General features: G+C 35.4%; 1 protein-coding gene across 1 annotated transcript in view; it reads right to left on the bottom strand.

Moving 5' to 3' along the window:
• VWDE (von Willebrand factor D and EGF domains) overlaps positions 1–23,494 on the bottom strand; it is a 68,843-nt gene that overhangs the window by 28,257 nt on the left and 17,092 nt on the right. Inside the window, 11 exon segments of the mRNA XM_081800924.1 lie at positions 2,983–3,119; positions 5,929–6,650; positions 6,652–6,891; positions 7,017–7,225; positions 9,788–10,058; positions 11,658–11,731; positions 11,983–12,200; positions 14,744–14,888; positions 16,986–17,075; positions 17,649–17,883; positions 18,764–18,833. Coding sequence (XP_081657050.1) covers positions 2,983–3,119; positions 5,929–6,650; positions 6,652–6,891; positions 7,017–7,225; positions 9,788–10,058; positions 11,658–11,731; positions 11,983–12,200; positions 14,744–14,888; positions 16,986–17,075; positions 17,649–17,883; positions 18,764–18,833 — 2,411 coding nt within the window.

The following is a 23,494-nucleotide window of genomic DNA, read 5'->3' as shown; positions in this document are numbered from 1 at the left end:
TCAGCAATTACATTCTAATCCTGATTCTGTAAAAAAAGTACTGTCCTCATAGTAAATATCATTTTTCTCAAGGTAGTTCAAATGAATTTATGTAACTTAAAACTTAATTCTAACCAGTTTACTCTATTAAATAACTCAGTGGCATATCATACTTAACCTACACTTAAAGGATTATTTTTCAGTATTAAAATGCATTGGTGTCTAAAGAGGAAAAGCCAGAATAATTTTCTGGGTACTGGTAACTACATAGAAAACTAAAAGGACATATTTTATTAACAATATTTTGATTTACATTTTTTTAAAATTTATGACTGTAGAATGCTTTCAACTGCTCAGAAATGGGCAAGGAGAATGCTGATGCTTCCATACTGAGAGGGTCAGTAGGAGATGGAAAAGAAGGCTCATGCTCATCTGTGGCCAGCAGAAACTATCTTTTAAGATTTGATGACTGAAGAGTAGGCCACAGTAGAAATCTCCATGTTTAAGGGGATGTGTACAGTCTGGCCCAACAGATAGGTCAGTTCAGTGGTCCCCCTCTAGTGAAGGGGGTCTTGACAACGATGTCTCGGGGTAGTCATGATATGGACTCTTAAATGGATACAGGGCTTTGTGTATTGAAACGAGACTCCAGCCAATGACTGGAAATACAGAAATCATTTCCACCCATGTCTGGAGAAGCCTACCCCAAATAAGAAACAAACAGAGTTCTGTTTATTTTCCATCCATCAGTATTTTGTATCTATATGTGCTGAGGACTTTCTGATGAAAAAAGATCACAGAGGGAAAGACAGACAAATAAAATAATTTTAAGATTGCTGTAACCAAGATTCAAATAAAGCTTAATGAGAGAGAAAGAAGCCATTGACTGTAGCACAGTCAAAGGAGGTTTCTCTTCCTGAAAGTAGAAGAGGAGACTGCCATTTGGACACTGGGAGGAGAAATGGAGAGAGTGCTCTTCAGCCTTGGCTGGAGGGAATAGCAAGTGAGAGGCAGGGATGCATGAGACAGCATGAGATTTTAGTAGAGCATATGCAGGAGGTTCAAGTTTGCAAAAATAGACAAGAGCTGGATCACAAAGGGCCATTCATTTCTAGGATAGCTACTTGGATTTAATCCTGTAAGTATTTAAAAACTGGATTCTGTAAAGTCCTGGCTGCTTTTCAAGGGGGGGAGGGAGTGAAAGAAAGGATTGGGTGCTTGCATCTCTAGATAAAAACTTGTTTAAAATTACTGCTGCAAAAGTAGAAAAGAACATCTATAAAATGCTACCTCTCATGCAAAAAGAAGGGATTTATCTGTTCCTTTGTGCAAAAGCAATGCAGTAAGGATAAACCACAAAATAATGAGAGTGGATACCTTCAGGGGATAGATGGAAATGGGATGGAAAGAAAGGGTAATGGACAGAGTGGTAGAGATGATAAGACAGTAACATTTCTCTGTGTGTACTTTTTGTATGGCGCAAACTCTCAGAACCATGATAATATTTTGTATACTTTCCAAATAAGTAAATAACTAAAATCAACCAGAGTGTGGAGGAAATTCAAAGTGGAAGACAAATATTTAAAAATAAACCAAATTGTATTACAAATAATATCCTGAACAGGATGCTAAATAAAATAGCTAATCTAAGTAAGTTTGGTTTGGTCTAGTGAACATAGATGTTTCTTTCTGTAGTTCCGTATAGTGTCTTAGAGAATTTCATAGTGTGCTCTTTATCAGATGTTTAAAAAAAGAAAGTAGTATGAGAATAAATATCACAGCAAATAATATATCTGAAAGTAAGTACAAAGTGTACTTTCTCAAATCTCTTGGCAAATCACTTAATGGTAGTGTGATGTATGATTTATTCTGCCACCAACAATATAATGTCTACTCTCTTGAGTAATACTGAAGTGAATAAAATTATACATATATTCCATTTTCTATTGTGTGAATTATTATTTCATTGGGATTAAAATATTTCATGGTTATTTAGAAAAGCTTTACTCAAAAAAATCTAGAAATAAGCATACTTTTCTTGTACAATGATTTGATAAAGACAGATACAAAAGTTATTTCCTGGGGCGCCTGGGTGGCTCAGTCGTTGGGCATCTGCCTTCGGTTCAGGTCATAATCCCAGGGTCCTGGGATCGAGCTCCACATCGGGCTCCCTGCTCAGCAAGGCTGCTTCTCTCTCTCCCACTCCCCCTGCTTGTGATCCCTCTCTCACTATGTCTCTCTTTGTCAAATAAATAAAATCTTTATTAAAAAAAAAGTTATTTCCTCCTTAAATTCTCAATCTCAGGATCACATTTGGCTTTAACAATTTAGAGAAAAAATAAAAAGAAAGCTAAAATGTCATTTACTGTTTTAAGTTTTAGGTTATCCAAAGGTACTTTCAAAGAATGGTCCTTAAAATAAAAATCCACTTGAATAAAGAAAAGGAAGACCATATAAATAATCATCAAAATAAGGTATAATTTGTTTGATATGCCAGTGTTCAAACTGAGTGATCTTGTCTGTTGTTTGTGGCCTGAAGAAAGAAAAACACTATTTTCTGTTTGATATCCGTAGTAAGGGAAATATAAAGGATAAGTGCAATTAATCTTCAACTTTTTGTTTTGTAAAGGGAATTGTTCATATCCCTGTGCCCCATAAGTCATACAGACTGTCTTGGATAAAAATGATCTCCATTCTCTGTAGTTTTACATTTCAATAAATACAGAAGCTTGCATATCAAGCTTAATATTATTTTAATTTTTTACTATGACTGGAATAGTGAACCAATGCTACAATAAAAATTATATAAAATAGTTTAATAGAATTAACAAATAAGGAAGAAGCTTTAAGGTCAAGCAACTTAACCATCTTCCTATTGAGCTCTCTGTGGATATGACATCCTTTGGGATTATGTTACTAATTGATAGACCAAATTAATCCAAGATAAAAGTAATCTGAATAACTCATAAACTTAATTGTTTTTCAACACTAAAATTAACATACCTGCAGTTTAGTAACTTCACATTTAATTGAAGGTGATTCTTTGAAGTCTTGACCAAACACTCTCACTGTCATACAATTATATTTTTGAATATTACAGAATCCAGCATTCTCAAGTTCTATAATTTCAGGAGCCTTGTCTTTGGAAAGAATGATAAAACAAAATGGACAAATTTTCTTTAATTCCAGAAAAATAAACTAATTATTTTCAAGGTCCAAATTAAAAGCATATGGAAAATAATATTTTGAAGTCTACTCCAAATATTAGTGAATTAACTAAACTATTAAATATATATATATTTTAAAGATTTTCTTTATTTATTTGACAGAGAGAGAGAGAGTACAAGCAGGGGGGGAGCGGCGGGGAGAGGGAGAAGCAGGCTTCCCTCTGAGCAGGAAGCCCGATATGGGGCTCCATCCCAGGACCCTGGGATCATGACCTGAGCCAAAGACAGACACTTAACCGACTGAGCCACTCACACGCCCCTAAACTATTAAATATTAAGAGTAATCTGGTGTTAAGTGTGACCCACCATCAAACCAATAAAAATAGCATTAAAGATACTACCAATACCTAAATATACAGGTTTAATTAATGTTTTAATAATGTTTAATACCAATTATTTACAAGTATTAAGAAATTACTACTACAATGGCCTGTGTTTTGTTCTTGCCATTTTGGTTTGTGCTCTAGAAATGGATTATAGCAAAAATACTTTTGTAATAAAATAGTGTAATTAGCAATGTGATGTATTAAAATTTTTAAAAAATTTTAAACAGTAGAAGAGTTATCAAAATTTCATGAAACTGTTATTAATGTTTTTATGTATTATTGCTATCCTACATGCCACCACAATCTTAGGTGCATTCTCAATCACTGGAGAAAAAAATTCTCCTAACAGTCAGAGTTAACTGACCTTCATATAGTCATATCTCTGATTTTGGTCTTGGTAAGATAACACATTATCTGTATCAGCAAGATCTGGCTGTCAAAATAGATAAATGCAGCATATAAAAGTAATTGAGTCCTCTAAGTATTGGCAAAATCTAAGTGAATATAACTTCACCAGCAGTGGAATATAAGATCATAAATTGTGTACTCAGAACCCTAAAAATGTTTGTGAAAATTAAAAATATATATTTGTTAGTTTACTCTTTCATATTCAACAAATGTTTACTGAGCAATTTCTATTTTTCTGGTGTTACTGTAGGTACTGGGGATATATGAACAGAATAAAGTTCCCGCCTTCATATAACTTACATTCTAATACAGGAGAACAAAAAATAAACAAGTGAAAAATAAATATAAAGTGTATCACATAAATGTTTTCAAGACTATGGAGAAAACATATATATTAACTATATGAAGGGACATAAAGACTATGGGGTTGTGTGAAGAAAACTACTTTATTTTGAATGACCATGGAAGATGTCTCTGATAATAATGACATTTGAAGAGAGAAGAGAAGGAAGTCCATCACGAAGATATGTGTTGAAAGAACGCTCCAGTGGGAGGGAAAGTAAATGCAAAGGTTTGGCCTCTCTGAGAAACAGCAAAGTAGCCACTTAAGACCACTGGGGAGAGAATGATGGATGAAATTCAGTGAGAGAGGAGGTTCCGATTGCATACAGTCTTCTAGGCTGTGGTAGGGAATGTAAATTTTACTTTGGAAGAAGATGGGGGAGTCATTAGAGGGATTTAAGCAGGAATCCTATGATATCACTATCATTTCAGAGGGATCACTTTAGCTGCTGCATGGAGAATAAACTTTGAGAGAATCTATAATAATCCAGGTGAGAGATAATGGTGGCATGGCCTAAGTTGTAGCAGGGAAAGAGGTGAAAGTCATTGAGGCTACAGATGGATTTGCTACTAATGGATTAAGCCTGAGGCATGAAAAAAAGAGGAAAAGTCAAAATGACTACCAAGTTTTTAACGTGAAAAGTTAGTGGAGTGAAGTTTGCATTTACTGAGATGGCAAAGTCTGCAGATGGAAAAGGGCGGGATGGTGGGGGTAGAAGGAAAATCAGGAGTTACTGGTTTAATGGCTAATGAAATGAAATTGATTTTTTAAAAAAGATTTTGTGTATTTATTTGAGAGAACAAGAGCAGGGGAGTGGGCAGAGGGAGAGGGAGAAGCAGGCTCCCCGCTGAGCAGGGAGCCCCATGCGGGACTGGATACCACAACCCTGAGATCATGACCTGAGCTGAAGGCAGATGTTTAACCGAATGAATGAGCTGCCCAGGTGCCCCTCAAATTGATTTTTAAAAATTTCTTTCTCTTATATATTGAAATATAATATTTTGCACTATGTAGGTGAAATAGAGGAAAAAAATAAGCAAATTGGTATCATTAGCAGAATATTAGAAACACAGTATCCAAAAAATACTAAATTTGAGTTCTAGAAAAAACAATTAATCTCTACAACTGGAGGGACAAGCTGCATGCAAAGACCCTGAGGTCAAGAGAACTTGGCATTACGGGTGGGAGGATGGGTTGGCCTGGTGGTGGGTATTGAGGAGGGCACGTTCTGCATGGAGCACTGGGTGTTGTGCACGAACAATGAATCATGGAACACTTCATCTAGAACTAATGATGTAATGTATGGGGATTAACATAAGAATAAAAAAAAAAAAAAAAGAGAACTTGGCATTACAAAAACCAGAGTGGGGAAAGTGAAATGAGTGAGGGTTTTAGTTGTAGGGGATGAGTCTGAAGAGATACTGCATGCCTTATAGGCTTATGTTGTGCCTTATAGGCTATTATAGGTACCACAGCTAAGATGAGATGCTTTGGAAGAATTATTACTGTATCGATTAATTAATTTGGGTTCTTTTCCCTATGTAATCTGAATAAACCCTGTTAAGATACCGAAGGTAAAAAAGAACAAAGACTTTCCATAATCCAATAGCATACACAATATCAAAGCTGGAGAGTACTCACTCACCGTGTGAATCACTGCAGTCATAGGAACTGAAGCCCGGGGAGCATGCGCATCCCCATTCCATACACTGCCCATTGCCACTGCATAAATTGGGGCATTTGAGGACCGAGAGAATGTCTTCAATTGACTTGCCGTATTCTTCTGTGTTATATTTCCTCTCTTCCAAAATTCTCTTTTCACATTCATTTTCTAAAAGAGCCACACCGGCTTCTGCCCAGCTAAGATCATCTTTTAGGAGAACATCTTTAACACACATATCTACAGCACACTCTAGGCTGTTGCCCAGAAAGGCAAGACAATGTCTTCCAATGCTTGAGTTGGCAAGAGCCTGCTGGCACAGTGCCAAAGTGCCGTGTTCAGTGAGACCAGAGGCTGTGGGCCACGTAGGGACAAACTCCTGGTGGACATCCTCAGTATGGTCCTCAGGGAAGAAATAAGTAAATTCTTCTAGATCACTATGGCTGAGACTTTGGAAAGCAAACATAGGAAGAAACTCATAAGAGTTTTGCCATTTCCTTCTGTTTTGTGGATCCCGCCTCATCTCCTGGCTGTTGCTACTGTGGTCCCGTGTATGTCTCCCATTGTCCAAAGTTTTCAGTGCCTCTTGTTTTTCATTTCCAGGATGTTTTTGTAAATGTAATTCCAGTTTGGTCAGGTTCACATGCTTTTTTTCTTGAGGAAGGAAGTTCAAATTATTTTCTTCTCCAGATGTATACTCACTTATCCCTGATAAGAGCTTCTGAATTAATATACTCAGAGGTGACATCTAGTTCTGGTATCAAGAAAGAGAATTTGACATGTTTGAGATCTTTGCAACCTGAAACAATCTCTTGTTGAGAAGTACTGTCCAGATGATCAGAAGGATATAATGAATTCGTGTCCAACGAGCAGCTACAATAGGATAGTTTTCCAGGTGACAATGGAGAAACTGGCATTGTGTCAAACATGCTTTTCCCTGGCAAAATCCTTCCAGGTGAAAAACAGAAAAGAATGGTAAATTGCACAAGAACATTTTTTCTCTGTCATGTGTTGCAAAAAAAGAGAGTACTGTGTCACCACTCAATACAATAACAAATGAAAAGAGTTCTTACCTCCATTCATTAATAAAAGCAACACAATTATCAAAAGTTAGATCAATTTTTATCCCATATTTATTATGGAAATCATTTTCTGGGTTTTCATCAAAGGTGCCACAAAGTCCCAAAGTGTTTCTGTAGTCTAGGCTAGGGGCTCTGATTGTTAAACTCATGCCCCATTCACTAAGATCAGCACGGATAAATGCTCCAGAAGAAAACCAGATCTGAAATACAGAAATAAAAGATGCTTAAACAATATTCTATATGGATTAAGAAAAAAACTATTATTTGAGAAGAAACAAATTCCTTTATTTCTTCAATATAAAGAGAGAACAGAATACCGATTTTCTTCAGACTACAATCTTCCTTTTAATGCTGTGTCAAACCAATGGCTTTTGCACTTTGCTGACTTGAAATTTGATCTCCATATTCTTTTATTGCAAAATATTGTTCAAGGCCCTTTCTTTTTAAACTAAGGTGAGGTATTTTATACAATCAAACAGCTATTTATAAATGTTGAAGGTTATGTTTACCAAGTAATGTCTCTGGTAATATGGAACTAGACTGCCAAGTAATTAATTTACACAGATAAATATAATTCCAGAGGAATACATATTCCTGTGGCTAATCAACATTCTCATCTTCACGGTAGGCAAATAGAATCAGAAGCCAAATTACAACCAGGGCATACCTGGGGAGTCGGAATGAGAGCAAGGGTTTTGTTGAATTATCTTAATAGCCTGTATCATCTGTGATGCTCCTCACAGGCCTATGGCTGCTCCCAGATCAGGGACTTGAATGTTGAGAAACTCTCCTAAAAATCACTGAAGATACACCACCTATGTTTGTTCCTCTGACTCTTTCCCCTTAAATTTTTTAAATTTAGAAATGGCACTTTTTTCTCTTTATAAAAATGGTAAGTGCTTATTCCCGAAAATTATTTTAAAAGCAAGCAAACCTTACATTACTATTCAATCTAATCTAGGTAATGTTAAGATTTTGGTGCAGATTCTTCTGAAACTGTTCCTATATGTCATTAATATCTTTGCCTGTCAATAAATACAATCGACTCCAAAATTTTCGTGACTAGAAAGTGTTCTATTATGTGACCTCACTCTACTTAGGGTTTTGGTTAAACTAAAAGATTCATCATTGATTAATTATAACTTTTCCGTCTTAGAAGGAGAGATGCAATGAACACCACTGGGACTCTGCATATACTTATTTATTATGGTAAATTTTCAGAAGTAAAATTTCTTGAAAAATGACATGGATAGGTTGTGTGCATGCATAATATATATATGTCCTTTGGAAAGACTATAGCTACTATTTCTATTCTTGCCAATATTGTATGAGATATTTAATCCACATTTCTTTACTAATGAGGTTGTGGTTTTCATATTTTTGTTGGTTATTTATGCTTTTGGATATATTTATCAGTTTTCTTTTGTGAATTGCCTGTGTATATTATTTGCTCATTTTAACTGGAGTGCTGATCATTAGTGATGTATAAGAGTGTTTTCTAGGGACACCTGGCTGGCTCAGTCAGTAGCGCCATGAGACTCTTTTTTTTTTAAAGATTTTATTTATTTATTTGACAGAGAGAGACACAACGAGAGAGGGAACACAAGCAGAGGGAGTGGGAGAGGGAGAAGCAGGCTTCCCGCCGAGCAGGGAGCCCTATGCGGGACTCGATCCCAGGACCGTGGGATCATGACCTGAGCTGAAGGCAGTCGCTTAACCAACTGAGCCACCCAGGCGCCCACCATGAGACTCTTGATCTTGGGGTCATGAGTTCAAGATCCACGTTGGGTGTAGAGTTTCTAAAAAAAAAAAAAGATGGGAAGATAGAAAAATATTTTTTAAAAGGAGTGTTTTCTATATTAACTATGTTTTATATGTAGAAAATATTTTCTCAATTTTTCATCTGCATTTCAGGTTTTGAGGATGGAACTCAAATATATAACATTATGTTTAAAAATTCTTGTTCACCTCGGGGCGCCTGGGTGGCTCAGTCGTTAAGCGTCTGCCTTCGGCTCAGGTCATGATCCCAGGACCTGGGATCGAGTCCCACATCCGGCTCCCTGCTCAGTGGGAAGGCTGCTTCTTCCTCTCCCACTCTCCCTGCTTGTGTTCCCTCTCTCACTGTGTCTCTGTCAAATAAATAAATAAAATCTTAAAAAAAAAAAAAAATTCTTGTTCACCTCAATGTTATAAAAATATTCACCTATATTTTCTACTACTTTCATTTAAATTTGAATCTTAATCACCTGGAATTTACTTTTTTGGAAGATGAAAGGTATAGGAAGTAAAGGAAGATATTATAATATAAATAGTTAGCTTACACACATGAACTATTATTTTAAAATACTAATGATCTCTAATCTTGTCCATGTATCTACCAGGCTATTCCTGAGGCAGAACCACCTGTGCTTATTTCAAAAACTGGCTAACTACTCCTGAATATTTATTCTTAATTATATATTTCACCTCTGTGTAACATACCATTTATTAGGCACTGTCAAAAATAATTTGTAGGAATAACCCACCAAGTTACCATATTGAAATCTTAAAATAAGGCTGCTTAGATTTGACAAAGTCTCAACTATGTTGTGTCTATTTGTGTGTGCTAAGATCAGTGTTAATCAAGAAGCTATTTTGGGGGAAAAAACTAATGTTAAAAAAATGACAGTTCTTAATAGAGATGAAAAAAAGTTCAGACTTTAATCCAGAATCTGTAGGAAAAAGAGGAAAAATACTTCTAAGTTGTAAAAAATCATACATACTGTGACTTTTCTTCCTAAGTAGGATTCACTTATCTTGATATTGCTGGTTACATCTTGGCTCTTTACAGATAAATATGGCTGTGATTCATGTAGCTGACCACTGCACATATCGAAAGTAACTACATCACCTTCTTCTTTGGCAACAAAACCGCAGTTACATGACACAGGATAGTGAAGACTTCCACAGTCCCACTGGCGTACATGGACTTCAAAATCACGTGACATACTCTTATAAAGCACAAATGTTCCGGTCTTGAAATTATCATATACCCTAGGGTTAACAAAATCAACTGCATTAAGAATTGGTATAAAATACCACAATAGTATGTTATAACCAAAAAATGTGTGTTTATACACATTCAATATATTTTGACGCAAGAATGAAAATCCAAATTTCTAATACTTCATATAGGTTTATTTTATTTTTTTAAGATTTACTTATTTGAGAGACAGCATGTGCATGCACGCATGTGAGAGTGGCGAGGGGCAGAGGGAGAGGGAGAGAATCTCAAGCAGACTCCCCGCTGAGTGTGGAGTCCCATGCAAGTAGATCCCACCACCCTGAGATCATGACCTAAGCCCAAATCAAGAGTCCGACGCTTGACCGACTGAGCCACCCAGGCACCCCTGGCTTCATATTAGTTTAGAGCACTGAATGAAACAAAATAGTGACAAACACCTAATCTCATTACTTGTTTCTTCCCTTCACCACTTTGGTCAACCCCTGCTGGAGCCTTCTTCTCCCATCCCTGCTATAGTTTTCTTCATAGCACCTATGTTCGTCAGATACACTATGTATTTTATTTATTAACTGTGCAGATCTCTCTTTACCTATACAGAAGTGAGCTGCATGAGAGCAGGGGATGTTTTGTTTTATGAAACTGCCATACCTCCAGCATTGAGAACAGGGTTTGTCACTCGTTGCACAATTAATCTTGTTGAATTATAACCAACTGAATTAATCCTCACTATGCTTTCTTGAGGTTTTTCCACTAAAACTTCTAAGCTTTTCATTATAACCATAAAGGATTCTTGCATGTGGGATCAATTTCTACAACTTTTCATTAATTGCTCAAACTTTTAGTTTATCATTTGCTATGGAGTTCTATATCTATTTGCTTCTATTGAATAATTTTACTGATGATGATCACATTAAAATTTTTTAAAAAAGAATAAATTACCTTATCTTACATCACGAAGACAATTTTGACTCAACAAAGAGGTGTTCTTATAATTTTCTTTAGGGACATCTTAAAATCATATATTCCCCAGAACAGTATAACTGAGTTTAAATCCTCATATGCAGATATTAATAGCAAGATAGCTTAGATTACTTTTTGATCATTTTGCCCATTTTACTTGCATTCCAGGGGCAGAAATCCAGGTATTTATGATGGCTACAATAGTTTTCCCCTGAGTATCCTTGTCATGAAATAGAAATGCTTAGTTTTTTAAATAATTATAATGTGTTAGTCTAATCATCTTGCCTAAACCTTAAGAATTATTTCATTATCATGTGGAAATGCAATATAGTAAGTATCTCTAGAGCAAAGAATTTAACCATTATTAAAAATGACTAAATGATCAAGTTAAAATGACTGTTTGTATTTGTAAGAATCTTCATTTTTCCAAATTCAGCCTCACAACTAATCTGTGTATTTACCAAGGGCCAAATTTTAAGGCAAAAACACTCCACACAAATAAATTAGTATTTTGAAACAAGCCAGTGATATCCATACATGCCTTCCTTTCTAATCTTTCAGTGAACAGGATGACAAAATAATAAAATAGTAAGATGTTTAAAACAAAACAACAGCAAAATCCAAAAGAAACAAAAACTACTAAAAGAAAAAGACTTTCAGGAAATTACCTGCCATCAAATGTAATTATATGTGGGTCAGTAAATGAGTAGCAGTAAGCAGTTGGGACATCCTTTACTTTGATCTTAAAAGCAAAGATATTTTTAGTAAATATTATCATTAATTGTATTTAGTGATACACAATAAATTGCTTATCAATCTCAATGACTTTTTCATTAATTATTGTTTTTATCACAGTTGTTGAAACTGACTCATTTAAAAATGGAAAAAACTTACTAAACAATTTTGAAATGAAAAGTTTACAAGATGTATTGCTCAAATAAATATATCTTTTTTAAAGCTCCCATTGCAAGGTATTTTTTGTAATTTGTCAACCTGGACGCTGTCTGGAATGTAGCTGTTCCACAGGAAATCCTCATGAACTATAGGTTCCACTACAATGTTTGTAACTCTGTCTCCATCTCGAGAAAAATCTGTCACAGCAGTGTAGTACACAAAAGCACAGCTACACGATCCGTTAGCACACGATGATGTCCGCTGAAGGTCCACATGACAGGAAGACAGTGCCAAATTTAAACCTAGCTGTTCTTTACCTATTTTGTGAAAAAATACATTGAGATTTTTTCTTAAAGGAAATATACCAACCAAAGCATGTAATAACTTGATTAACATGGAACACTGAATTGAGAGATTCTTTTTTTCTCTTATTTAAAAAATATGGTTGTAATTTTGTCTAAATAAAAACAAAGCTACTGAACCCTACCCAATCTTTACAAATAATTAGTCAACTTTGATATATATATATATATATGTGCATACACAGTACTATTTTCAATAAGATTATAAATCCATATGTACCTGCATAAAATTCAAAAGCAATATAGAAAATGTATTGTGTTTCTGTAAGAAAAATCATGATTCCACCACCAAGAAACATAATTTGATGTTCTTTCTGCCTAAGAATTGTGCCTTGGGTCCAAATATGTCTGTAACATTTCACAGGGTTGGTACTCATGTTCTATCCATTGTTGAGTGATAGCAGTGATTGTTGGTATAGATGATTATTGGATCATCATCTTAAAAATAGAAATGTTAAAATAAATTGAGTAATTCCCCACCAGTAATAAACTTGCTATTGCTTTTTGTCTCCCAAATGTGCCAATATATTCAGAACCTTGAGATGCTCCCTTTCCTATGGAACAAAGAACACAAAATTTAGAAAGAAAATAGTAACAGAAGAGAAAAAAGGAATTTCAGGAATGTAACTAAAGAAGAAGGATAGACTGCTCCAAAAACCGGCAACAAGGGAAGTTTGCTCTCATATCTAATTACTGATTACAAAATGCTTTTAAGATCCAGAAAAAAGCAGCAGTTATTAAAAACTTTCTATCTTCTTTTCTTCCACACAAAGTTTGCAGGTATAAAACTATATTGGTATGACATAGAACACTGCACTAGACTCCAAATTCCTGGAAAAAAAAAAAATTCTTCTTCACACATTTTTTCCCCTAGAAATACATACTGTTCCTATGCACATAAAAAATAACAAAAACATCTAAACTCTTAGCCAGCTCCCTAAGGTGATCATGGAATATATGTGGCTTGGATATATCCCCTGACATAATTTCCCCTGCCTATGGTGTGAGGGCCAAGTATTGTTCTCTGCAAGCCTATAAAAAAGCAGCATAGTCATTATAGAAATACACTAGGAGACACCAACTTGTTCTCTATGGAAGTAGATACACTTAAAAAAGATAAGATGAAGCATATCCAGAATGAAATCCAGAAATTCTTCTCCAGAAAAAAAGGAAATTATTTTTAATTGACAAATAATAGGAACATGTAAACTTCTAAAATGTAGAAATATATTTCTATTATTATAATGTTTGTCTTGTTGAAAGAATTGAGAGCACACAAATATAGTTTAAAGTATACTTGCAACGGGAGAAAATCTTTGCCTAACATGTTTGGAAAATATCAATAACATCATCTTCTTCCCATTCGCCCCAATAAACCATAGCAACATTTACAAAATATGCTTTTTGCAGGTCGTTTGAAGTAGAATTATGTCAAACGGTGTGAGAGAGGGTCTAATTGCATATTTCTGAGCTGAATTTCAAAATACAGTGCTGCTCATGGTGCTCCTGAAATCTAAATAGGTAGCAGGGTATCACCTCAGCCTGCTTATTGTCAACTGTCTGGGGACGGCCTCTCCCAATGCCTCTTTCTATTTCCACACCCATCTCTTTTCTGGGTGCAGCATTCATTCCCATCAGACTCTCCTAGCATTTTTATCCTTTCGTTTCTCTGGTTTAATTTGGTGTAATATAGACATGAAGACCTAGATATATTGTATTTGGTGTATTTACCACATAACATTTTGTGTCCTATCGTGAAAAGGTATGTAAACAGAGTCTCTCTTAAAAGTTATATTCTAATTTATGTATCTCTTACATGCTTTGGTCTCTACATCAGGGGGAGAAACAGAACCTAATCAACCCAATGACTGCTATACATGGTTTGTCCTCTCGTACTCCATCGTGTTCTATGGGAGAATTTCATCTTTCTCTATAGGCTGTGACAGTGACATAGATGTAGCCGTGCATCCTACAATCTATATAATTAGTAATTAAATAGAATTTTAAAACAAAAGATCTCAAATACAAGCTTATGTTAGGGAGAGAAGTGTAAAGAATGCATTAGGAAATCCATGTTGCCTAGGTTTGAACTTATGTTTGCATAATATATCACACCTCCCTAGTTTGGGATATTTGGAAAATCTTCAAGAGCAGTCTGACCCTCCATCTCTGAAAACAAAGCAAAGAAAAAAAGTAAATAAATAAGTGGGAGGAAGAGAACGATGAGGAGGAAGAGCTGCTCATTACTGGGTTGGTTGGTTGGTTGGTTTCAATGAATGCTTCCAGCCCAGGAGGGATAAATGAGCACTGCAACACAGATTGTTTTGACAGTCATAAATATGGCCCAGTAGTATTAATATGACTGAGCCGTAAGTTGATAAAAACACACAACATAATCACATGTATACAGTCTGGTGATTTTTTCTAGAAGAAAAAAAAAAAAGCACTGATTATTACCTGAAATCTAATAATAAAATTAAGTGAATTTAGTATATTACCTTGATCAACAGTTTTCAGTTTTACTGAGATTTTGCACTCCTGGCCAAGCTCACTGGATTCAGAACAAATGACAGGAACTGTGCTCTCTATCTTCAACTGATATTCTTTCCCATCTTCTGATATAGTGCTTAACTCAGGGTGTAACTGGTAGAAGAAAGCATACAGAGCAGTCATGTCAAAACAATTTATTCCTAAGATAAAATTCTGCAAGGGCATTTTTCTCAACAGCTCATATTTCACTAAATAAGCTGAGAGTAATAACTGAAGCCCTGGAATTTTTTAATTAAAGAAGAGCAATTAAAACCAAACCCTTAAAAACGTTAGCAGCATATGGAGTCGCTGGACTGCTCTGAGCTGAGACATGATCTGGTTCCCCAACACATTAGGCAGTCTGGTAGGAGTCTGCCTTAGTGATTCTCGTTCTGGGATGGGCACTAGAGATGGAGGAGACAAAGATGCCTATATTCTTCCATTGGTTTGTTAACATTTACTGACTCACCAAGGTAAGAGTGTATTTATTCTTAGGGATTAATATCATCCCTAACGTAAGTTAGAAATCTAAGGGTTTTTTTCAAATTCCTATTTAAATTCTAGTCAGGTAACGTACAGTGCAATTCTAGTTTCAGGAGTAGAATTTAGTGATTCATCACTTACATATAACACCCAGTGCTCATCATAAGTTCCCTTCTTAATATCCATCACCCATTTAGCCCATCCCCTGCTCACCTCCCTCTATCAACCCTCAGTTTGTTCTCTATCATGAAGAGTCTCTTATGGGGTGCCTGGGCGACTAGGTCAGTTATGCATCTGCCTTTGACTCAGGTCATGATCACAGGGTCTTGGGATCGAGTCCCACATCCGGCTCCCTGCTCAGCAGGGAGTCTCCTTCTCCCTCTCCCTCTGCCTGCCTCTCTGCCTGCTTGTGTGCTCACTCCCTCTGTCTCAAATAAATAAATAAAATATTTAAAAAAAAAAAAAAAAGAATCTCTTATGGTTTGTTTCCCTCTCTCTCTTCCCCCCATATGTTCATCTGTTTTGTTTTTTAAATTCCACATATGAATGAAATCATATGGTATTTGCCTTTCTCTGACTTTTTTCGCTTAACATAATACACTCTAGCTCCATCCACGTCGTTGCAAATAGAAATCTAAGTATTTTTTAATATATAAATCAAAATACTATTGTCACCTCAAATATCTCAACCTTCATCTTATTTCACAGCCTCTGTTTTCCTCAGTTGGATTACTGAGTACCAAAAATCTAGGACTGGTCCTATCCCAGTTCATAGGCCAATCCTTTTGTGAGGCAGGAAGTTTTTATTCCGTCTCAATTCCTGGCTAGCTCTCAAAACAGATGCTTCTGAGCACCACATTTTTTTCCCTGTGAGCCTAATCAGAAACATTTGCTGGGGGCCGACCACTGACCCTGATGTTGTCTGCTGAGTGTTGGCCAATGGAGATTCAAAGGTTCTGTGCTCCGAGGTCTGAGCTCTGCTCTCCCCCCACTGTGATTATGCTGTTCTGACAACATGGTTACTCCTCTCCCTCCTTTCCCTAGTCCCTGTTGTATATAAATGGACATTCTCCAGGAACAGGTTCTGTCCTGGTTCTGAGTCCTATTCTCACAATCTATCGATTATCCCATCTTATCCCTGAACTAGAAATGAGTCCAGGTCAAACTCCAGTGCCGTGGCTGAGACCGCAGAGGGTGTGCAGTGCTTGCTTGCCTAGCCTCATTCCTTCCCTGTCACGCCTGCTCATCTGCTGCAACAGCTCATCTGTTCTTGGATGCCCCATGCTACCAGCAGTGACCACAGATCCTGCCTCGTTTAATTAGCTCCCTCTTCACAGTTCATAGAGCCCAGATTTCTGGGTCAATTCTACTCTAGCCCGATCCTTCAGTACCTGACTTGGTCCTGTCTTCCAAAATGCATGGTAACTAAATAGCAACACTCTAACTTTTAGTTGCATGACAGAAGGAATTATGGGAATAACAGTTTTATTCTAATTTGAGCTACTTCTGAAAAAAATATGCAAAAATATTCTAATTTTTGTTCATTAACAGGGGCCCTCAAACTTCACTATACATTAGAATTATTTGGGTTACTTTTCAAAAATACAGACTCTTGGATCTCAATATACAGTCTGTGATGAGGTCCTGGAACCAGCATCCATAGATTGCAGTATGGAAAACACAGTGATAGAGAAATAATCTTTCTGATCCATCCCCATGGGTACATACCTTAATGCCTGCAAAAAATTCTTGGCTTTCGGTGGCTAAACTTTGTACATGTGGTTTCTCCAATAAAAAGACGGAAGCACTACAGAATATCTATGAATACAATTAACAAATAATCATTTAGCAATAAAATTATGGAAAAAATATGTGTCAACTATTGTAATTAAGTACTTTTGGTACATAGTGCAAACAAGATAATAAGAAACTAAATAATCTTAAAACTTGCTTGAAAACTGAGAAAAATTCCACCATTTAAAAATATTAGCTATTCAAAACCTGAACATAAATTAAAGTGTTGTAGACTCTGTGTTTAAGATATATTCAAACGTAGATAATAAGTGATATCATCATTAAAAAAAGTGAAAACATCTTTCTAGAATAAAAACATATCATTTTAAAACCAGAAAGAGGCATCAAGTTATAAGGGTTCATTGATAATTCAGCAAACTGTAACAGTGGATATTCATATGTAGTCACTAAGATTACTGACTCATCCAATTGTCACTGGAGTTGGTACAATTACATAGGAAAAAATAAAAAGAAAAACAATAGTGCTTTATATTCTGGGGACAAAAGTATTTTTAGGATATGTTATGCTAAAAAAATCATTTTGAAAATTAATACAGTCATGAAAAGGAAAGAAAACCCAATTGTTTGTGAACATACCCTATCTCCGAGTCTGAGATTTATGCCGTCCAGTTCTAAAAGAGAGGATGCCTGAACTGTGGTCTCTTGCTTCAGCTCCTCTTTGATTTCTTGAGAAAAAAGCCTAGGCCAAGTTATGAGAAATCCCACTGAGGTGTTTGTAGGGGAAACCTCAAAAGCACACCTACAGAAAAGTCTGGATCCAATCAGCTCCACCACAACTTCTGGCCTTCCTGGGGGTGGTGGTGGCAATGACCTGATGGGAGAAAATGCATGTGTAACCGGGTATCTTAAAGACCGGAACTGGCTGATGGGGAAAGGTCACGGGGACTGTAATTCAGGGAGTTATATTAGGAAAAGGAAGATAGCATTTAGAGAAATAATTATTCTCTAGCAATTAGCAAAGTAGCACGTTCTTATTTTGACCCATAATCAGAGAAATACTGATAGCAGAGACATGTATCAGCTCATCAAGTTTATATTAATGCATGTTGGATGTGTCTACCCTTGAAGAGTCTAGCTCTTGAACATAAAAGTAATTTACCTCCTTTTAAGCAATTTCTGAAAGATTTCCTTTTTTAAGACAGAACAAATAAAATTAAGGTTTTTTACATTATAATTTCTTGCTTAAAAAACAGTCATAATGTAAATTCAAATGACTATTTTACTTTTATCATTTACTCTTATAACTCAACCCATCATTACTCTGGATTGAAAGAGCTGCTCATCACAAGAGTGATTATACTGTTCAGTGAAATACATCAAGTGGTAAAAAATAACCTTTTTTCATTTTTCTCATGTTAAAAATGTTTGAAGTTTTTTCTAGAAATTTAGGAAGATTTTGCAATTTTTATCTCTGGTCATTTGCAAGATTAAATTTGGGGATCTAAAATGTTTTGACTTGGGGTGCCTGGGTGGCTCAGTCAGTTAAGCATCTGCCAGTGTCCTGGGATCCAGTCCTGCATCGGGCTCCCTCTACCCCTCACCCTGCTCTCGTGTGTGTGTGTGTGTGTGTGCTCTCTCACTCGCTCTCTCTCTCAAATAGTATAATTAACATCTAGAGTAAGTTACAGAACATAAAAACCCACTGAAATTGTTAGTTTACAAATACATTATTAAAAAATAAAATGTGGTACTTACGAACACAGTGACCTCCAATTTCAATTTCATCAGGGTGACATGGGTGTAATTTTGCATCAGAAATAGCTGCAAAAGGTTAAGGTTTGTATACTTATTCAATTGAGCATAAAGATATAAATACATAAGTATATGAAATGACAATTCTTTGAAGAAGTATGTTTTAATACAGACTTAGACTTAATAGTTCTATTTTTTTTATGATAAATTGTTTCCCTTTTCAGGATGAGATCAAATGGAGATAATTTGGAATCATATTTTAAAACAACCACAGCTTTCATATCTTGTTTTCTAAATTTTAGTCTACATTATTAAATAACGAAACTATAATTTCCATAAATTTATACAACAGTTGGTTTGAACCACTTCCTTGGAACTTGCCTCCCCTCTAACCATGTGCAGGATTACAGAAATGAGTCAACAGCTATCATGGTAATAACTATAACCCCATGCCGAACTCAGTTAATTGGAACAAGGGTAACTACCTAAACAAAGACCGGCTCATCACATTATTTCTTGGAAGAATTTAGAATTTGAACTGAGAGACAGGAGTTGAAAGCTGAGTCAAGTCACTGAAGAAGCTCTACTGAAATGTCTATAGACTCCTACTGCCAACATCATGGGAGCCGCTCTATTGCCCTACCTTCTGAGCTTCCTATTTAACTCTTCCTCGGATTCAATGACAGATCCTAAAATCTTTACAGTTCATCATTTTTAAACATTTTTACTTGTTTTCTGTTATTTGCAATTCAAACTAGTATTCATTGTGAGTTACTTTTTTATTTGTATTTTGATCATTTTATTTGCATATGGAAATCCAATTTGTTGAAACTACTGTCCTTTTCCTAAACAACTGTGTTCCTGTGTTGAGATCAGTTAACTATGTGTGTTGATTTATTTCTGGACTCTCTATCTTTTCCACCAATCTATATGTCTAACTTGATGCAAATATAACACTCTGTAGATTACTGTAACTTTAGAGTAAGTCTAAAAGTTGGTATAAATTGTCCAATATTCTTTTCCTTATCAACATAGTTTTGGGTATTGTAGGTATTTTGTATTTCCATGTAAGTTTTAGGATTAATTTTTCAATGTCCACAAAAAAGCTTGCTGAGGTATTGATTAGGATTGTTTTAGAGCTATAAACTATTCTGAGAATTGATTTCTTAACATTGAATCTTTGTTCCATAAACATGATTTCTCTCTCCATTATTGTAAGTTTTCCAATTTCTCTTAGCAAAGTTTTACCATTCTCACTTTATAGGTCTTGTACATCTTTCTCCACATTTATTCCTATTATATACTTGGTACTATCATTAGTATTTTTAGATGAAATTTTTGCTAGTATAGAAAGAAATACAAATGACTTTTATATGTTGATCTTTTTTTTCAGTATCATTGCTTGCAAGCTCCAGTAGCTTTTTTGTAGAGTTCCATTGGATTTCTAAATAGACGATATCATCTGTATTTATATTCATGAGGATATTGTTTCATAGTTCTCTTGTAATATCTGTATCTGCTTTTAGTGTCAGAGTAATGCGGGTCCTACAGAAGTTTTGTAGTTCCTACTACTAATTTTTCTGGAAAAGTTATGTAAAATTGGTATTTTTTATTTTCTCCTTTATTATTTGGAAGAATTCCCAAACCATTTGGGCCAGGGTTTTTCATCTGTTTTGTCTGTAGGATAGATTTTTAACTAGAAATACTATTTGTTTAATCAGTATAGAGCCACTGAAATTTTTCAGTGAGCTCTAGTTATCTGTGTATTTCAAGAAATTTGTCTACTTCATTTAAGTTGTCAAATGTATTGGGAGTTAGTCATAATAATTCTTTATTCTTTTAATATCTGTAGAGTCTGTATTTGTATTACCTCTCTTGTTCCTGATATTGGAAATTTCTGTCTTATTTTTGTACTGATTGAATTGGCTAGAGAATTATTAATTTTACTGAATTTCTCAAAGAACTAGCTTTTGATTTTCTTAAGTTTTTTGTTATGTGTATTGTTTCATTTTCACTCTATTATTTCCTTTCTGCTTACTTTGGGTCTCATTTTCTGGTTTCTTAATGTATAAGCTGAGGTTTTTTATTTGTAAACTTTCTTGTTTTCACAGTATATTTAGTGGGTTTTTCTTTTACTAACATCAAACTTTTTCTAATATTCTAATTTCCTTAATTTAGGGCCAAGAATGTAATCTATCTTGGTAAATGTTTGCTGTGCACTTGTAAAGAATGAGGGTTGTTAATCATTTGTGGAATCTTCTCTAAATGTCATTTAGATCAAGTTGGTTGAGATTTTCTAGTCTCCATTTTTTGTTTTTGTTTCTATTGTGCTCAATTATCTACTGATGGGTGTTAATCTCCAACATGAACTATGTATTTGTCTATTTCTTATTGAAGTCCTTTACGTTTTGCTTCATGTATTTTGAATTCCATTATTAGGTACTTAAGTCTTTAGAACTGTTTTGTCCTGTTTTTCAGTTGACCCTTTTATCTTTAGAAAATGACCCTTGTATTTCTAGGTAATATTCTTTGCTCAGTAATTTACTTTGTCTAATATTAATATTGCCACTCTAGATTTCTTATGATTTATGGTACTTAAGTAGATCTTTTTTCTATCCTTATATTTTCAACCTCATTTTTCTTTATATTTAAAATGGGTTTTTCTGGGCAGCCTGTAGTTGGGTGTTGCTTTTATTATCCAATCTGAAAATTTCTGACTTTCAACTGGGGTGTTTAGACCCTATATATTTTTTAAGATTTTATTTATTTATTTGTCAGAGAAAGAGAGCACAAGCAGGGGGAGTGGCAGGCAGAGGGAGAAACAGGCTCCCTGCTGAGCAAGGAGCCCAAAGCGGAACTCAATCCTAGGACCCTGGGATCATGAAATGAGCCGAAGGCAGACACTTAACCTACTAAGCCACCCAGGCATCCCAGATCATATATATTTAATATAATTATTGATACTGTAGGGTTTAAATCTATCATGCTGCTGTTTCCTATTTGCCCTATTAGCACTTTTCACCCTTTTCTGGATCTTTAAAAAAAATGTGTAATTTGTGCATCTTATCTCTTTTACTGGCTATGAGCTATTATACACACACACACATATATATTTTAGCGGGTCCTGTAGGGTATATGGTATCTGCCCTTAACTTCTCATAACCTCCTTTCAACTGATATAATGCCTCTTCCTATATAGCATAAGGATCTAACTACCTTGCTAAGTAGAAATATGGAAAATGTGAAAAATATTTTTCCAATGAATTCTTTATTTTTTAAGATTTTATTTGTCAGAGAGAGAGAGAGAGCATAAGCAGTGGGTGTGGCAGGCAGAGGGAGAAGCAGACTCCCTGCTGAGCAAGGAGCCTGATGTAGGTCTCAATCCCAGGACCCTGGGATCATGACCTGAGCCAAAGGCAGACGCTTAACTGCTGAGCCACCCAGGCGTCCCCCAGTGATTTCTTCTTAATAAATAACATATATAAACCTTTTTGTTTGAATGGCATTGATTATAAGTATAATCTTGAATTAATGTTTCTTATTTGGCTTCTAGAAAATGCAAATAAATTGTGTGAAAATTATATATAAATTCTAAAAAACAAAACATAGTCATGAGAATATATTATTAAATGGGAAATATTTTTCTTTAATTTTTGCTGTTTTGATGATTTTTAAGCTAAATATGACTGACTGTTGCCTATCCAATAGCCTATTAGTTGGGAGCAGAAGTATGTCCAAGTAAAAAAGTACATTTCCCACCACTCCAGCAAGTGGTGGGGGGTGGGAGGGATGGGGTGGCTGGGTGATAAGACACTGGGGAGGGTATGTGCCATGGTGAGCACTGTGAATTGTGTAAGACTGATGAATCACAGACCTGTATCTCTGAAACAAATAATACATTACCTGTTAAAAAAAAAAAAAAAGAAGATAGTAGGAAGGGAAAAATAAAGGGGGGGAAATTGGAGGGGGAGACAAACCATGAGAGACTATGGACTCTGAGAAACAAACTGAGGGTTCTAGAGGGGGGGGGTGGGGGATGGGTTAGCCTGGTGATGGGTATTAAAGAGGGCACGTTCTGCATGGAGCGCTGGGTGTTATATGCAAACAATGAATCATACAACAATACATCAAAAACTAATGATGTAATGTATGGTGATTAACATAACAATAAAATAAAATAAAAAAAATAAAGCAAGTTTCTTAATTTCAAAAAAAAAAAAGGTACATTTCACAGACTGCCTCTGAAGACAGAGATAAGCCAAAGAATTCTTCTGAAATAGCTGTGATAAGACTTCTTCCAAATAAGCTCCTTAAGGGGGGGGGTAAGTTTCAGTTAGCACACACCCTCTTTTCACCCTTAGGGCTTCCCCTTTTAGCCTGTCTAAAATGCACATAAAGGGCTAAAACTGGACCTTCATCTCATCATTGTGAAGGAAAAGGAAAAGCCTGGAGACTCACAGAGACCTCAGCCTGACATTGTAAAGTGGTCAAATCAGCATCAACAGGGAACATCTGTTTCAGATTCTTGGTAAGCAAGAAAAAGAGACACTTATGGATTAAGTGACTCATTTCTGTTTGCTCTCCATGAAGTCTAATTCAAGTCTAAATAGTATTTCAAGGTAAGTTTTTATTGGCACATCAGAGAGGATAATTCATGTGTTTATCTGATTAATAACTTACACAGAGTAAAAAATAACAACCTTCTCCCAAAAATTCTCTTTATTTAAAAC

The sequence above is a fragment of the Leptonychotes weddellii genome, chromosome 12, assembly GCF_054177405.1.
Source record: "Leptonychotes weddellii isolate Sample4059 chromosome 12, ASM5417740v2, whole genome shotgun sequence".
Lineage (NCBI taxonomy): Eukaryota > Metazoa > Chordata > Mammalia > Carnivora > Phocidae > Leptonychotes > Leptonychotes weddellii.
The sequence above is the reverse complement of the archived record's forward strand: the minus strand, read 5'-3'. Positions and strand labels throughout refer to the sequence as shown.